Below are 18,680 nucleotides of genomic sequence, written 5' to 3'. Positions count from 1 at the left end.
TGCAATCTTGCTAGCACATACACCAAGTACCAAGAACTGGATTCTACCTGCTTAGGTTTCATTGTTAAAATACGTTTTCGTTTATAGAAACCAATGGAAGAATCCTTTCCATCGTCTTTCCTTTCAGCGTTCCCTCCCTACAATCTAATATAATTAAGAAGAAAAATTCAAAGCAGAGCAAAATATATCTATTTGATAAAAGCCTTTTTATTTTTGCAACTGAAGAGACAAAAAGTACATTCCATATTTCCATACATTAGAAATACACAGGTCTTTTCTATATATGGTAGAATTTAGTGTATACAAATATATGTAAATAAAATATAATGTGCAACTATATTTACTATATACAAACCTATATAGGTTATATATATTTATATATAAAATATATAAATACAAATACAGAAATATGGATTATATATTTATATATATACAAATATAAATATATAGGTATAGATTATATATACACATGTTAGAAATACATAGGTCTTTTCTATATATACTAGAACCTACTATACATATTTATATATTAATATATGTATTTTTATGTTTCTGTGTAGATTATATATAAATATATATGTATAAATACATATATAAAACATATTTATATTTATATATTATATATAATCATTTCTTTTAGAAGGTAAGGCATTAGTATTTTTCAAGCATGGTTCTCAGGCAAAAGGAGCAAGGAAATTATCATTTTAAGAAGAAAAGAGTACAAAATTATCACAATTTAATTTCCAGTTGTTACTAATTACACGGACAGAATAACTCATGCCCTTTAATCTTATAATGAATAGCACGTTAAACTTATATGTGATGATGGAAATATGAATTTCCATATAATAAGGGTTTGAGATGTAAAGCACTAACTTTATAGGCAGTTTTCACTTGTTACATAGATTGTTCTGAAAGCTTTAAAGATGCTAAAATTAATGGTGGCTTTGAAGAGATGGTAGCATCATTTGAGAAACAACAAATGGGTTCTGTTTCATCCTTTCCTTGGTGTGGTCAGGGCTTCACTTCATTAGCTTAGGAAGGGATTTCAGAGCTTTGCATGTTGAACTTGTAGCTTCCTCCTATGGAATCCTAAGAAACCTAGGACGCTATACCACAGAAACAGGGCGTTGCCCATGTCCTGAACACCATCATTCTGTGGTATATTTCTTTTGTATTTCTTATATGGAAATACCACATAAGGATGAGCATGCTTGGTATAACTCAAAGCCTGTTTATTTGCAAGGCTGTATTGACCCTGAACAATCAATATTTGTATGTTATGGATGGGAAACAAGTCAGAACGAAAAGCTCCTGCTGTCTTTTAGGAAAGCCTATTGGCTGTGGTTGTATATCTCTTTCCAAAGGGAAATTGGTGAACTTTCTGCTATAGTTTTTTCCATAATGACAGCATAAAACTAAAATAAACTCATCTTGTCAGTGGTCACTCTTGGGGTTGGTGTATATTAGGGAGCAATGTTGCAATGTGTTTCAAAATTACATTCAAGAACTAATTTTGTGCACCTTATTTTAATGCCATATTTCCATTCAAACTCTGCAAGCCAAAACAGTCTGTGATGATTCTTTTGGCATTGAAAAAATTATCCATGGCACTTAAACCTTGTTTCTTTCATCATTTCATGGCAGTAGGAGCTTCAACTGTTATTTGTTGGGAACCCATCCTGACTAGCTCTTTCATTGGGGCTTCATGTTTTATTGTGGTGATTGGCAGACTTGTGTTTCAGGCATTTTCAGCTTCAGAAAGTTACTGTGATTTTGAAATTATAAATGCAAAAATATCAGTGAATTTATTTTCACAAACTGTTTTAATTCATTATAGACAATAAGTGGTTTAATCAGAAATCAATATTTTAAATAATATTTTAATTTGTTGGAGCATTCACAAATACTACATCTTCCTTTAAGTCTTTCTTTATTCTACATGTTATATACACAGTTAAATTAGTTAATAAGAGTGTTAAATATTTTTCCTCCTTCTCCAACTACACACAAGCTCAGGATTAAAATAACCAGTGGAATGAGTAAAGACCTGAAGTAATATAGCAGCAAAGCTGTAGCTGATTTTTATAATAAAATAATAGATATCAAAGCTTCCTGGCATTATAGGCAAATCTTCCTGTGTCCCTAAAGGGAGGATCCCCTTGACAACAGTCATGAACAACAGGTGATCTTGAGATTCTCAGCTGTCAAAGACGGTGGGAAAATTTGAAAACACCTTGTACACATTAAAGAGCTAAGCATGAGATGATGTATACATACATATGTCTCTGTCTCATTAGACTACAGGAAATAGGATGTAAAGTATTGTTCCTGGGTGTGTCTGTGAGGATGTTGCCAAAGGAGATTAACATTTGAGTCAGTGCATTGGGAGAGGCAGACCCACCCTCACTCTGGGTGGGTAGCATCAAATCAGCCTCCATTGTGGCTAGAATAAAGCAGGCAGAAGGAACTGGAAGGAACAGACTGGCTGAGTATTCCAGCCTTAATCTTTCTCCTGTGCTAGATGCTTCCTGCCGTCGAACGTCAGACTCCAGGTTCTTCAGCTTTTGGACTCTTGGACTTACACCAGTGGTTTGCCAGGGGCTCTTGGGCCTTTGGCCACAGACTGAGGGGTGCACTGTCGGCTTCCCTACTTTTGAGGTTTTGGGACTCGGACTGATCCACCACTGACTTCCTTGCTCCTCAACTTGCAGATGGCCTATCGCGGGACTTTACCTTGTGATCATGTGAGTCAATTCTCCTTAATAAACTTCCTTTCATATATGCATCTATCTTATCAGTTTTATCCCTCCAGAGAACCCTAATACAGCTTGGTTCACCAAGGTTGCTGTGCAGTTCTGGGCATGACATGGGGAGAAATATGTGATGTGGAGGCAGAGAGACCGTCTCCTCTTGTGTATATCTACTAGTTAGGAAAACACATCTCACAAGAGCCTTGCAGAAGACATTCTTCCTCATCTTATTAGCAACAATAAGTTTACTTGCCCGATTCCTGAGCTGGTCACCAGTAGGGGTACAGGGATTGCCTGTGGTTTCATCAGGTATCCCATGGAGCTGCACATAGCATCAGCTATTTCATAGATGCTGTGCTGGCTACATGGGGATAAAATTAGAGGATAAGAACATGAACAGAATCACACATCAAAGTGGATGAATCAATGGGGAAATATATCCTGGAAGGCAACTACTGATGTTCCAATGCATATATCTACAAGGGATTGTTGGGTTTTGTTTTTGTTGCCAACAGAATAAATTTTCTAATGGTACAAGACTATGAATGCCTGCTTTTGTTAACATCAAATTGAGCAACAGTTTAAAAGGGTTACGAAAAAATAGCATGATAATGTTTATGCATTCTTTGGATTTTATTTTCACTCTGCTAAACATGACAGAACTCAGTAACAACGATCCTCTTCATATAGCAAAGTTCTTGCAAGAGGAGGAATGAAAGTAACCAAGCTGAAATAACAGCTGAAGACTTCCCATCCCTAACATGCATTGGACTTTGTAATTTTCTCATAAAAGAAACTGACTCCATTTAAAAAGTCTTTACACAAAATCCTCCCTGTTGCAGCCATTGTCACCAATGGTCCATTTGAACAAAGACAAAGCAAATAAAGTATCATGAATTCAACTTAATTAGTCTCAGGGCATTTTCTTGGTTTTCTCCATGTAACTTACTAGTACCTCAGAATGTGAACTGGGAAGATCTTTTCTTTTTTCTTTTCTTTTTCCTTCCTTCCTTCCTTCCTTCCTTCCTTCCTTCCTTCCTTCCTTCCTTCCTTCCTTCCTTCCTTCCTCTTTCTTTCTTCTTTCGTTTTTGAGATAGAGTCTTGCTCTGTCACCCAGGCTGGAGTCCAGTGGCACGATCCGGGCTCACTGCAATTTTTTCTTTTCTTTTCTTTTCCTTTCCTTTCTTTTCTTTTTCCTTCCTTCCTTCCTTCCTTCCTTCCTTCTTCTTTGTTTTTTGAGATAGATTCTTGCTCTGTCACCCAGGCTGGAGTGCAGTGGCATGATCCTGGCTCACTGCAATTATTTCTTTTCCTTTCTTTCTTCTTTCCTTCCTTCCTTCCTTCCTTCCTTCCTTCCTTCCTTCCTTCCTCCCTTCCTTCCTTCCTTCCTTCCTTCCTCCCTTCCTTCCTTCCTTCCTTCTTTCCTTCTTCTTTGTTTTTTGAGATAGAGTCTTGCTCTGTCACCCAGGCTGGAGCGCAGTGGCACGATCCTGGCTCACTGCAATTTTTTCTTTTCCTTCCTTCCTTCCTTCCTTCCTTCCTTCCTTCCTTCCTTCTTTCTTCTTTCCTTCTTTTTTTCTTTTTTTCTTCCTTTCCTCTTTGAGATGGAATCTTGCTCTGTCACCCAGGCTGGAGGGCAGTAGCATGATCCTAGTTCACTGCAGCCTAGAACTCCTAGGCTCAAGTGATCCTCCTACCTCAGCCTCCCAAGTAGCTGGGACTTCGGGTGCACACCACCATGCCTGGCTAATTTTTGTATATTTTTGTAGAGAACAAGATCTCGCTGTATTACCAAGCTCATCTTAAACTGAACTCCGGGCCTCAAGAGATCCTCCCAACTTGGCCTCCCAAAGTGCTGGAATTACAGGTGTGAGCCACTTCGCCTGTCCCTGAGCTGGGAGTTTTTATATCCATTTGCACTGAAGGATTGAGAAGAAAATTTGAGCATTCCTATACACAAATCAACCAAATGAAATGTGTCAGGTTGTAGCACAATGATGAATGTTTCCAATAAGCCCTAGTAGTATTTTTGGATATATAGCAACTTAAATGGGTTATTCTGAACTAATTAGCAATGTACCTATAATTCTAGTTTTCAATAAACATAGATTTTCACTAAATTCTTTTCTTTGACTTTACCTACTCATAGACAAAGATGTTCCTTCCTGCAAAATAGCTAATTAGACCTCCATGATTCAACAGGAGTGGCAATACTTGGGAGGGAAGCTTCACTCACAATTTTGATAGAATGACCAAGAGAAGTTTCATTTTTATTCTTGTGTGTGTAAATTCCTATTTTTGTTACTATTTACTTAAATTTTTATTTATGTATTTATCCAATGCCCATCAGGAACTGCTATTTACTCAATGCCTCCTCAATCCTTTTGCTTCTGTTTCTTCAGTTCTCATCTGGCCTCAATAGGAGCACTATCTGAATTCACTCTGGATTCATGGCCTGTCCTGTAATTTCTGTGTCCTGTAAAGAAGGTGTCTTGTGACTGGGTGTAGTGACTCATGCCTGTAATTCCAGCACTTTGGGAGGTTGAGGTGGGCAGATTCCTTGAGGTCAGGAGTTCAAGGCCAGCCTGGCCAACATGGTGAAACCCTGTCTCTACCAAAAATACAAAAATTAGCCAGGTGTGGTGGTGCCTGCCTGTAATTCCAGCTACTCTGAAGGTTGAGGCACAAGAATTGCTTGAACCCAGGAGGCGGAGGTTGCAGTGAGCCGAGATCACACCACTGCTCTCCAGCCTGGGTGACAGAGTGAGACTCTGTCTCAGAAAAAAAAAAAAAAAGTGTCTTGTGTTGCTTTGGGAAATCTCAATAATCAAATAGCCACTACATTTCCTTGTATCTAAGAGACCTTCAATGATAAGACACACCCCTGTTGTTGGCCTCCGAAGGAGACTAAGTAAACATCGTGATTTAAACAGATGATACAATATTTTCTTATCATTTATAATTTGTATTTTATACTTATTCAAACAGCACTTTTTTGTTTATTTGCTTACACCAATTTTGTGTATATATAAAAGAGAAATGAGATTAAAAAATAAATTAGATAAGGGATCCCTAAAACTTTTTAAAAACTCAAAGCAGTCAGAGATTACTCTGAGTTATTGAAGTTTACATTCTTGGACTCTATGGAATAATTTTCCACGTCATTAAATGCACTACTAACATGCCATTTTTTGCTGTGTTTACCATTTATATGGAAAGATAACATACATACAGACAAGTGCACAATAATTCATATACAGCTTGATGAATTATCACAAGAGAACACACCTGTGCATGTACCTCCATTATTGAAAAATGGTCAAGAATCTGGCAAGCAGATCCTCTCACCACTAACTCCTCTGCTTCCTCTCCACCAGCCTCCCAATTGTGACTGCACCACAGACCAGTTCAGTATCTTTTTGATACTCAGTAAATTAAATCATAGAATAATTACTCTTTTGGATCTGGCTTCTTTTGCTTAGTGTTATGTTTGTGAGATTCGCCAATGTTGTGTGTAGTGGTGGTTAGCTCATTTTCATTGCTATGAGGTTGTTTGTTATCAGGCAGCAACAATTTACAATCTTTAACTGCAAGGTTAGTGTTTTTGTGCACGGTTTATAAAAGCTTGTCTACCCCAAGGACATGAGCTCTTTGTTTATTGAGATGGATACATTAATGAGTGCTGTATAAAAAAGAAACCTGTTAGATATTCAGGATGAATAAGAAAAGTAGAAATAAATGGATTTCTGCCAAAAGGAGCTTTCATAATATGGTGACATGGCCAAAACCGCAGTTACTTTTGCACCAGCCTAATAGACGACCGTGAAGAAGGCAAAATCCTTCCATGAAGATTCTAGAAAGAGTGCCATGGTAAAGTGATCTTTTAAAAAAAATCTTACTTTTATCTCAGTCATATCTTTAATATGAGTACTCATAACATCTATTAAAGACCTGATATTTTATGATACACTTTTGCATTTTTATGACTAAAATTACATGCATTATTTCTGTGTATAAGTTAATTCTAATTTCATTGACATTATTTTATAGGCACATGAGACCAGTGTATTTACCAGAATTTAATATATGATGAGGCTATCTTTTAATATTAAAAGGGCAAGCTAACCATTTGATGGGAAAAAGCAACATCAGCAAAACAGCAATTAGATAACTAGATCCCTGCCTCACATCCTATAGCAAATACATTTCAAGATGGAAATGCAAGTAAAAAAATAATAATAAATACATTATAAAATATAGATAAACATTGATAGAATTTGGGGATGTAGAAAGATTTTCTAAGCTCGACTCTAAATATAGAAGTCAGAAGGAAACCACCTACTTCGGCTACCAGCACACACTCAGTTCTGCCATCCACCTCGCCTTCCTCCCACCCCAAACCCCTTATCCCGCACACACACATAATGGACACCAAGTCATCCTTCAGACAGTAGCTCCAACATCATTTCTTGCCCATATACACCAACTCTATAGATTATAGAATCTCCCCGGGAACATTTTGATATCCCTTTATAGTATTTATGAAAATTATTAGCTATATATTTATTTCTGTAATTTTAAAAATTCACCTTCTTATCTCCAACACTTTAAGGCCCTCATGAGAAAGACAAGGTGTATTTTTCATACCATTAATACTCTGGTAATAGTGTCTCTTGCCCATAGACGGGGCTCAACAGTTTTTTTTTAATGAAAGAGAAAATACTTATAAGTTTTACTATACAAATAAATGCTTCTCTATAACATAAAGGACATGTACAAATATGCAGAGACTAGCTTTTTAAACGTGTGGAGGAACCCAGCCTGATACAGATACCCAGCTGAGCGAGTGTGTTTGCTGATCTTGACCTCTGGAAGCCAGTGCTTTAAACCATGAGAATGAAAAATTGTGAGGCACTGTGTGGATGCTGGGAGAAGTATGTGAGATGGAAAAGTTCTTTCATGGCATCCAAGAAGTGAATGATCCTCAAGGTGTAGCAGAGGAATTTGTAGGAGAGAGGGATGATTGACGTCTTCGTATAGCCCTCCATCCATCCCAGTTAGCATGGAGGGATTTTAGGTAGGTCATAGAGAAACTGGGTAATGATGGCAGGTGTGGAGGAACAGAATGTACCACTGAATGGGGGTTCCAGGGGAAACATGTGGTGGAAATATCCTCCCTTGCCACATGATCTGCCAAAATTGAACATGGGGAGTTTAGGAGGGGTGACATGTCAGTTTGGGAACTATCTTCAGGGGTGCTAACCCAAATCTCCCTTTCTCCAACCAGAGCACCTTGCATTCCTCATCAGATGTCACCCCCACCCCGACTTCCTCCACCATGTCCTGATGGTGCTTTGTGACGTGTAAAGCCTTCCTTCCTGCCCAGGGCTACCATTGGCTGGGTAGTGGAGTGTTGACCAATCACAGCTCAGTGACGTGATCGCCTCATTGTCCTGGATCACGGGAGGGGTATATACAGGGAGGCCAGGCAGCCTGGAGTTAGTCGACCGTTGGGAGACGTTGAGCGGCGGAAGATGAGTCCAAAGCCGAGAGCCTCCAGACCTCCGGCCACGGCCAAGGAGTCACGAAAGAGCAAGTCCTCCCTCGAGCTGAGCCCCAGTCGCCCGAAGAAGAAGGTGAGTGACCCTCCCAAGCTCCTCCTCGTCTTCCCCTCGCCTCCTTCCTCACAAGAATCCTCTCTGGTCCTCACCTGGCACAACCCCCCAACCCGGCCCGCACCGCTTCTGAGGACACGTCCCTGTTCCCAGCCTCCTCCACCCTCGTCCCTAAACCAGAGCCCTTCTGTGATCTCCCTGTTGTCCTTCCAGACTACCAAGGTGGCCACGAAGGGGAAAGCAGCCCGTGGAAGGAGAGGCGGGAAGAAAAGGGCCACAAAAAAGATGGCGGCTGTGATGGCACCTGAGGCGGGGAGCGGGCCAGTGACACCCGGCCCCAGTGACCAGCCCAGCCAGGAGTTCCTTCAGTACGAGCTGCCACTGGCAGAGCTAGTGAGCGAGGGGACCCAGCACGACCCACTGAGTCAGGAGACCAAGCTGGAGGAACCACTGAGTGAGGAGACCGAGCTGGAGGAACCACTGAGTGAGGGGTGGCCAACTACACCCCTAGCTCCCTGAGCAGCCACTAAGTTCAGGCCCAGCCGCCAGACCTCAGAAATCTCACCAGCAGGGTGCTTAGCTTGGTGAGAACAATAAAATGAATGTGTTGCAAACTGATCTGAGTGACTCCATGTTGTCTGGTGGTGGGGAGGGAGGGAGGGAGGAAGAGGAGGTGTGTGGGGAGGGAGGGAGGAAGAGGAGGTGTGTGGGGAGGGAGGGAGGAAGAGGAGGTGTGTGGGGAGGGAGGGAGGAAGGAAGAGGTGGTGTGTGGGGAGGGAGGGAGGGAGGGAGGAAGAGGTGGTGTGTGGGGAGGGAGGGAGGAAGAGGTGGTGTGTGGGGAGGGAGAAAGGAAAGAAGGAAGAGGTGGTGTGTGGGGAAGGAGGGAGGGAGGAAGAGGTGGTGCGTGGGGAAGGAGGGAGGGAGGAAGAGGTGGTGCGTGGGGAAGGAGGGAGGGAGGAAGAGGTGGTGTGTGGGGAGGGAGGGAAGTGGGGTCCCGCGGGGTTGAGGTCAGAGGAACAGATCACAGTTAGCTAGACAGGAGGATAAGGATTGCGTCATGGCTGAGCACTGGAGAAAAATTTCCCCTTCACAGGATGACTCCGCTTCTTGTAAGGTTTGTTTCTTCATGCAATCTTGCTAGCACATACACCAAGTACCAAGAACTGGATTCTACCTGCTTAGGTTTCATTGTTAAAATACGTTTTCGTTTATAGAAACCAATGGAAGAATCCTTTCCATCGTCTTTCCTTTCAGCGTCCCCTCCCTACAATCTAATATAATTAAGAAGAAAAATTCAAAGCAGAGCAAAATATATCTATTTGATAAAAGCCTTTTTATTTTTGCAACTGAAGAGACAAAAAGTACATTCCATATTTCCATACATTAGAAATACACAGGTCTTTTCTATATATGGTAGAATTTAGTGTATACAAATATATGTAAATAAAATATAATGTGCAACTATATTTACTATATACAAACCTATATAGGTTATATATATTTATATATAAAATATATAAATACAAATACAGAAATATGGATTATATATTTATATATATACAAATATAAATATATAGATATAGATTATATATACACATGTTAGAAATACATAGGTCTTTTCTATATATACTAGAACCTACTATACATATTTATATATTAATATATGTATTTTTATGTTTCTGTGTAGATTATATATAAATATATATGTATAAATACATATATAAAACATATTTATATTTATATATTATATATAATCATTTCTTTTAGAAGGTAAGGCATTAGTATTTTTCAAGCATGGTTCTCAGGCAAAAGGAGCAAGGAAATTATCATTTTAAGAAGAAAAGAGTACAAAATTATCACAATTTAATTTCCAGTTGTTACTAATTACACGGACAGAATAACTCATGCCCTTTAATCTTATAATGAATAGCACGTTAAACTTATATGTGATGATGGAAATATGAATTTCCATATAATAAGGGTTTGAGATGTAAAGCACTAACTTTATAGGCAGTTTTCACTTGTTACATAGATTGTTCTGAAAGCTTTAAAGATGCTAAAATTAATGGTGGCTTTGAAGAGATGGTAGCATCATTTGAGAAACAACAAATGGGTTCTGTTTCATCCTTTCCTTGGTGTGGTCAGGGCTTCACTTCATTAGCTTAGGAAGGGATTTCAGAGCTTTGCATGTTGAACTTGTAGCTTCCTCCTATGGAATCCTAAGAAACCTAGGACGCTATACCACAGAAACAGGGCGTTGCCCATGTCCTGAACACCATCATTCTGTGGTATATTTCTTTTGTATTTCTTATATGGAAATACCACATAAGGATGAGCATGCTTGGTATAACTCAAAGCCTGTTTATTTGCAAGGCTGTATTGACCCTGAACAATCAATATTTGTATGTTATGGATGGGAAACAAGTCAGAACGAAAAGCTCCTGCTGTCTTTTAGGAAAGCCTATTGGCTGTGGTTGTATATCTCTTTCCAAAGGGAAATTGGTGAACTTTCTGCTATAGTTTTTTCCATAATGACAGCATAAAACTAAAATAAACTCATCTTGTCAGTGGTCACTCTTGGGGTTGGTGTATATTAGGGAGCAATGTTGCAATGTGTTTCAAAATTACATTCAAGAACTAATTTTGTGCACCTTATTTTAATGCCATATTTCCATTCAAACTCTGCAAGCCAAAACAGTCTGTGATGATTCTTTTGGCATTGAAAAAATTATCCATGGCACTTAAACCTTGTTTCTTTCATCATTTCATGGCAGTAGGAGCTTCAACTGTTATTTGTTGGGAACCCATCCTGACTAGCTCTTTCATTGGGGCTTCATGTTTTATTGTGGTGATTGGCAGACTTGTGTTTCAGGCATTTTCAGCTTCAGAAAGTTACTGTGATTTTGAAATTATAAATGCAAAAATATCAGTGAATTTATTTTCACAAACTGTTTTAATTCATTATAGACAATAAGTGGTTTAATCAGAAATCAATATTTTAAATAATATTTTAATTTGTTGGAGCATTCACAAATACTACATCTTCCTTTAAGTCTTTCTTTATTCTACATGTTATATACACAGTTAAATTAGTTAATAAGAGTGTTAAATATTTTTCCTCCTTCTCCAACTACACACAAGCTCAGGATTAAAATAACCAGTGGAATGAGTAAAGACCTGAAGTAATATAGCAGCAAAGCTGTAGCTGATTTTTATAATAAAATAATAGATATCAAAGCTTCCTGGCATTATAGGCAAATCTTCCTGTGTCCCTAAAGGGAGGATCCCCTTGACAACAGTCATGAACAACAGGTGATCTTGAGATTCTCAGCTGTCAAAGACGGTGGGAAAATTTGAAAACACCTTGTACACATTAAAGAGCTAAGCATGAGATGATGTATACATACATATGTCTCTGTCTCATTAGACTACAGGAAATAGGATGTAAAGTATTGTTCCTGGGTGTGTCTGTGAGGATGTTGCCAAAGGAGATTAACATTTGAGTCAGTGCATTGGGAGAGGCAGACCCACCCTCACTCTGGGTGGGTAGCATCAAATCAGCCTCCATTGTGGCTAGAATAAAGCAGGCAGAAGGAACTGGAAGGAACAGACTGGCTGAGTATTCCAGCCTTAATCTTTCTCCTGTGCTAGATGCTTCCTGCCGTCGAACGTCAGACTCCAGGTTCTTCAGCTTTTGGACTCTTGGACTTACACCAGTGGTTTGCCAGGGGCTCTTGGGCCTTTGGCCACAGACTGAGGGGTGCACTGTCGGCTTCCCTACTTTTGAGGTTTTGGGACTCGGACTGATCCACCACTGACTTCCTTGCTCCTCAACTTGCAGATGGCCTATCGCGGGACTTTACCTTGTGATCATGTGAGTCAATTCTCCTTAATAAACTTCCTTTCATATATGCATCTATCTTATCAGTTTTATCCCTCCAGAGAACCCTAATACAGCTTGGTTCACCAAGGTTGCTGTGCAGTTCTGGGCATGACATGGGGAGAAATATGTGATGTGGAGGCAGAGAGACCGTCTCCTCTTGTGTATATCTACTAGTTAGGAAAACACATCTCACAAGAGCCTTGCAGAAGACATTCTTCCTCATCTTATTAGCAACAATAAGTTTACTTGCCCGATTCCTGAGCTGGTCACCAGTAGGGGTACAGGGATTGCCTGTGGTTTCATCAGGTATCCCATGGAGCTGCACATAGCATCAGCTATTTCATAGATGCTGTGCTGGCTACATGGGGATAAAATTAGAGGATAAGAACATGAACAGAATCACACATCAAAGTGGATGAATCAATGGGGAAATATATCCTGGAAGGCAACTACTGATGTTCCAATGCATATATCTACAAGGGATTGTTGGGTTTTGTTTTTGTTGCCAACAGAATAAATTTTCTAATGGTACAAGACTATGAATGCCTGCTTTTGTTAACATCAAATTGAGCAACAGTTTAAAAGGGTTACGAAAAAATAGCATGATAATGTTTATGCATTCTTTGGATTTTATTTTCACTCTGCTAAACATGACAGAACTCAGTAACAACGATCCTCTTCATATAGCAAAGTTCTTGCAAGAGGAGGAATGAAAGTAACCAAGCTGAAATAACAGCTGAAGACTTCCCATCCCTAACATGCATTGGACTTTGTAATTTTCTCATAAAAGAAACTGACTCCATTTAAAAAGTCTTTACACAAAATCCTCCCTGTTGCAGCCATTGTCACCAATGGTCCATTTGAACAAAGACAAAGCAAATAAAGTATCATGAATTCAACTTAATTAGTCTCAGGGCATTTTCTTGGTTTTCTCCATGTAACTTACTAGTACCTCAGAATGTGAACTGGGAAGATCTTTTCTTTTTTCTTTTCTTTTTCCTTCCTTCCTTCCTTCCTTCCTTCCTTCCTTCCTTCCTTCCTTCCTTCCTTCCTTCCTCTTTCTTTCTTCTTTCGTTTTTGAGATAGAGTCTTGCTCTGTCACCCAGGCTGGAGTCCAGTGGCACGATCCGGGCTCACTGCAATTTTTTCTTTTCTTTTCTTTTCCTTTCCTTTCTTTTCTTTTTCCTTCCTTCCTTCCTTCCTTCCTTCCTTCCTTCCTTCCTTCTTCTTTGTTTTTTGAGATAGATTCTTGCTCTGTCACCCAGGCTGGAGTGCAGTGGCATGATCCTGGCTCACTGCAATTATTTCTTTTCCTTTCTTTCTTCTTTCCTTCCTTCCTTCCTTCCTTCCTTCCTTCCTTCCTTCCTCCCTTCCTTCCTTCCTTCCTTCCTTCCTCCCTTCCTTCCTTCCTTCCTTCTTTCCTTCTTCTTTGTTTTTTGAGATAGAGTCTTGCTCTGTCACCCAGGCTGGAGCGCAGTGGCACGATCCTGGCTCACTGCAATTTTTTCTTTTCCTTCCTTCCTTCCTTCCTTCCTTCCTTCCTTCCTTCTTTCTTCTTTCCTTCTTTTTTTCTTTTTTTCTTCCTTTCCTCTTTGAGATGGAATCTTGCTCTGTCACCCAGGCTGGAGGGCAGTAGCATGATCCTAGTTCACTGCAGCCTAGAACTCCTAGGCTCAAGTGATCCTCCTACCTCAGCCTCCCAAGTAGCTGGGACTTCGGGTGCACACCACCATGCCTGGCTAATTTTTGTATATTTTTGTAGAGAACAAGATCTCGCTGTATTACCAAGCTCATCTTAAACTGAACTCCGGGCCTCAAGAGATCCTCCCAACTTGGCCTCCCAAAGTGCTGGAATTACAGGTGTGAGCCACTTCGCCTGTCCCTGAGCTGGGAGTTTTTATATCCATTTGCACTGAAGGATTGAGAAGAAAATTTGAGCATTCCTATACACAAATCAACCAAATGAAATGTGTCAGGTTGTAGCACAATGATGAATGTTTCCAATAAGCCCTAGTAGTATTTTTGGATATATAGCAACTTAAATGGGTTATTCTGAACTAATTAGCAATGTACCTATAATTCTAGTTTTCAATAAACATAGATTTTCACTAAATTCTTTTCTTTGACTTTACCTACTCATAGACAAAGATGTTCCTTCCTGCAAAATAGCTAATTAGACCTCCATGATTCAACAGGAGTGGCAATACTTGGGAGGGAAGCTTCACTCACAATTTTGATAGAATGACCAAGAGAAGTTTCATTTTTATTCTTGTGTGTGTAAATTCCTATTTTTGTTACTATTTACTTAAATTTTTATTTATGTATTTATCCAATGCCCATCAGGAACTGCTATTTACTCAATGCCTCCTCAATCCTTTTGCTTCTGTTTCTTCAGTTCTCATCTGGCCTCAATAGGAGCACTATCTGAATTCACTCTGGATTCATGGCCTGTCCTGTAATTTCTGTGTCCTGTAAAGAAGGTGTCTTGTGACTGGGTGTAGTGACTCATGCCTGTAATTCCAGCACTTTGGGAGGTTGAGGTGGGCAGATTCCTTGAGGTCAGGAGTTCAAGGCCAGCCTGGCCAACATGGTGAAACCCTGTCTCTACCAAAAATACAAAAATTAGCCAGGTGTGGTGGTGCCTGCCTGTAATTCCAGCTACTCTGAAGGTTGAGGCACAAGAATTGCTTGAACCCAGGAGGCGGAGGTTGCAGTGAGCCGAGATCACACCACTGCTCTCCAGCCTGGGTGACAGAGTGAGACTCTGTCTCAGAAAAAAAAAAAAAAAGTGTCTTGTGTTGCTTTGGGAAATCTCAATAATCAAATAGCCACTACATTTCCTTGTATCTAAGAGACCTTCAATGATAAGACACACCCCTGTTGTTGGCCTCCGAAGGAGACTAAGTAAACATCGTGATTTAAACAGATGATACAATATTTTCTTATCATTTATAATTTGTATTTTATACTTATTCAAACAGCACTTTTTTGTTTATTTGCTTACACCAATTTTGTGTATATATAAAAGAGAAATGAGATTAAAAAATAAATTAGATAAGGGATCCCTAAAACTTTTTAAAAACTCAAAGCAGTCAGAGATTACTCTGAGTTATTGAAGTTTACATTCTTGGACTCTATGGAATAATTTTCCACGTCATTAAATGCACTACTAACATGCCATTTTTTGCTGTGTTTACCATTTATATGGAAAGATAACATACATACAGACAAGTGCACAATAATTCATATACAGCTTGATGAATTATCACAAGAGAACACACCTGTGCATGTACCTCCATTATTGAAAAATGGTCAAGAATCTGGCAAGCAGATCCTCTCACCACTAACTCCTCTGCTTCCTCTCCACCAGCCTCCCAATTGTGACTGCACCACAGACCAGTTCAGTATCTTTTTGATACTCAGTAAATTAAATCATAGAATAATTACTCTTTTGGATCTGGCTTCTTTTGCTTAGTGTTATGTTTGTGAGATTCGCCAATGTTGTGTGTAGTGGTGGTTAGCTCATTTTCATTGCTATGAGGTTGTTTGTTATCAGGCAGCAACAATTTACAATCTTTAACTGCAAGGTTAGTGTTTTTGTGCACGGTTTATAAAAGCTTGTCTACCCCAAGGACATGAGCTCTTTGTTTATTGAGATGGATACATTAATGAGTGCTGTATAAAAAAGAAACCTGTTAGATATTCAGGATGAATAAGAAAAGTAGAAATAAATGGATTTCTGCCAAAAGGAGCTTTCATAATATGGTGACATGGCCAAAACCGCAGTTACTTTTGCACCAGCCTAATAGACGACCGTGAAGAAGGCAAAATCCTTCCATGAAGATTCTAGAAAGAGTGCCATGGTAAAGTGATCTTTTAAAAAAAATCTTACTTTTATCTCAGTCATATCTTTAATATGAGTACTCATAACATCTATTAAAGACCTGATATTTTATGATACACTTTTGCATTTTTATGACTAAAATTACATGCATTATTTCTGTGTATAAGTTAATTCTAATTTCATTGACATTATTTTATAGGCACATGAGACCAGTGTATTTACCAGAATTTAATATATGATGAGGCTATCTTTTAATATTAAAAGGGCAAGCTAACCATTTGATGGGAAAAAGCAACATCAGCAAAACAGCAATTAGATAACTAGATCCCTGCCTCACATCCTATAGCAAATACATTTCAAGATGGAAATGCAAGTAAAAAAATAATAATAAATACATTATAAAATATAGATAAACATTGATAGAATTTGGGGATGTAGAAAGATTTTCTAAGCTCGACTCTAAATATAGAAGTCAGAAGGAAACCACCTACTTCGGCTACCAGCACACACTCAGTTCTGCCATCCACCTCGCCTTCCTCCCACCCCAAACCCCTTATCCCGCACACACACATAATGGACACCAAGTCATCCTTCAGACAGTAGCTCCAACATCATTTCTTGCCCATATACACCAACTCTATAGATTATAGAATCTCCCCGGGAACATTTTGATATCCCTTTATAGTATTTATGAAAATTATTAGCTATATATTTATTTCTGTAATTTTAAAAATTCACCTTCTTATCTCCAACACTTTAAGGCCCTCATGAGAAAGACAAGGTGTATTTTTCATACCATTAATACTCTGGTAATAGTGTCTCTTGCCCATAGACGGGGCTCAACAGTTTTTTTTTAATGAAAGAGAAAATACTTATAAGTTTTACTATACAAATAAATGCTTCTCTATAACATAAAGGACATGTACAAATATGCAGAGACTAGCTTTTTAAACGTGTGGAGGAACCCAGCCTGATACAGATACCCAGCTGAGCGAGTGTGTTTGCTGATCTTGACCTCTGGAAGCCAGTGCTTTAAACCATGAGAATGAAAAATTGTGAGGCACTGTGTGGATGCTGGGAGAAGTATGTGAGATGGAAAAGTTCTTTCATGGCATCCAAGAAGTGAATGATCCTCAAGGTGTAGCAGAGGAATTTGTAGGAGAGAGGGATGATTGACGTCTTCGTATAGCCCTCCATCCATCCCAGTTAGCATGGAGGGATTTTAGGTAGGTCATAGAGAAACTGGGTAATGATGGCAGGTGTGGAGGAACAGAATGTACCACTGAATGGGGGTTCCAGGGGAAACATGTGGTGGAAATATCCTCCCTTGCCACATGATCTGCCAAAATTGAACATGGGGAGTTTAGGAGGGGTGACATGTCAGTTTGGGAACTATCTTCAGGGGTGCTAACCCAAATCTCCCTTTCTCCAACCAGAGCACCTTGCATTCCTCATCAGATGTCACCCCCACCCCGACTTCCTCCACCATGTCCTGATGGTGCTTTGTGACGTGTAAAGCCTTCCTTCCTGCCCAGGGCTACCATTGGCTGGGTAGTGGAGTGTTGACCAATCACAGCTCAGTGACGTGATCGCCTCATTGTCCTGGATCACGGGAGGGGTATATACAGGGAGGCCAGGCAGCCTGGAGTTAGTCGACCGTTGGGAGACGTTGAGCGGCGGAAGATGAGTCCAAAGCCGAGAGCCTCCAGACCTCCGGCCACGGCCAAGGAGTCACGAAAGAGCAAGTCCTCCCTCGAGCTGAGCCCCAGTCGCCCGAAGAAGAAGGTGAGTGACCCTCCCAAGCTCCTCCTCGTCTTCCCCTCGCCTCCTTCCTCACAAGAATCCTCTCTGGTCCTCACCTGGCACAACCCCCCAACCCGGCCCGCACCGCTTCTGAGGACACGTCCCTGTTCCCAGCCTCCTCCACCCTCGTCCCTAAACCAGAGCCCTTCTGTGATCTCCCTGTTGTCCTTCCAGACTACCAAGGTGGCCACGAAGGGGAAAGCAGCCCGTGGAAGGAGAGGCGGGAAGAAAAGGGCCACAAAAAAGATGGCGGCTGTGATGGCACCTGAGGCGGGGAGCGGGCCAGTGACACCCGGCCCCAGTGACCAGCCCAGCCAGGAGTTCCTTCAGTACGAGCTGCCACTGGCAGAGCTAGTGAGCGAGGGGACCCAGCACGACCCACTGAGTCAGGAGACCAAGCTGGAGGAACCACTGAGTGAGGAGACCGAGCTGGAGGAACCACTGAGTGAGGGGTGGCCAACTACACCCCTAGCTCCCTGAGCAGCCACTAAGTTCAGGCCCAGCCGCCAGACCTCAGAAATCTCACCAGCAGGGTGCTTAGCTTGGTGAGAACAATAAAATGAATGTGTTGCAAACTGATCTGAGTGACTCCATGTTGTCTGGTGGTGGGGAGGGAGGGAGGGAGGAAGAGGAGGTGTGTGGGGAGGGAGGGAGGAAGAGGAGGTGTGTGGGGAGGGAGGGAGGAAGAGGAGGTGTGTGGGGAGGGAGGGAGGAAGGAAGAGGTGGTGTGTGGGGAGGGAGGGAGGGAGGGAGGAAGAGGTGGTGTGTGGGGAGGGAGGGAG

The 18,680-nt window shown here is 40.6% G+C and overlaps 1 protein-coding gene across 2 annotated transcripts; it reads left to right on the top strand.

Moving 5' to 3' along the window:
• Positions 1-8,028: 8,028 nt before the first annotated feature.
• On the top strand, positions 8,029-18,477 carry LOC129475865 (variable charge X-linked protein 3-like). 2 transcript variants are annotated; one of them, XM_055268284.2, is made up of 3 exons: positions 8,029-8,389; positions 8,582-8,852; positions 18,254-18,477. In XM_055268284.2, the coding sequence occupies exons 1-3, from the start codon at positions 8,288-8,290 to the stop codon at positions 18,376-18,378; spliced, it is 498 nt and encodes a 165-aa protein (XP_055124259.2). In that variant the 5' UTR covers positions 8,029-8,287; the 3' UTR covers positions 18,379-18,477. The 2 variants fall into 2 exon arrangements, with proteins under 2 accessions (XP_055124259.2, XP_055124260.1); XM_055268285.2 differs by lacking the exons at positions 8,029-8,389; positions 8,582-8,852 and adding an exon at positions 17,527-17,880 and having other exon boundaries at positions 18,073-18,477.
• The last annotated feature ends 203 nt before the right edge of the window (positions 18,478-18,680 follow it).

Source organism: Symphalangus syndactylus, chromosome X, assembly GCF_028878055.3.
Source record: "Symphalangus syndactylus isolate Jambi chromosome X, NHGRI_mSymSyn1-v2.1_pri, whole genome shotgun sequence".
NCBI classification, from domain to species: Eukaryota; Metazoa; Chordata; class Mammalia; order Primates; family Hylobatidae; genus Symphalangus; species Symphalangus syndactylus.
This window is presented reverse-complemented; position numbering and strand designations above follow the sequence as displayed.

Coding starts and splice junctions, on each gene's coding strand:
- LOC129475865 (XM_055268284.2), top strand. CDS start 8,288: ATGAGTCCAAAGCCGAGAGCCTCCAGACCTCCGGCCACGGCCAAGGAG. Junction 8,390..8,581: donor CCAGTCGCCCGAAGAAGAAG/GTGAGTGACCCT, acceptor TTGTCCTTCCAG/ACTACCAAGGTGGCCACGAA. Junction 8,853..18,253: donor CGAGCTGGAGGAACCACTGA/GTGAGGGGTGGC, acceptor TGGCAGAGCTAG/TGAGCGAGGGGACCCAGCAC.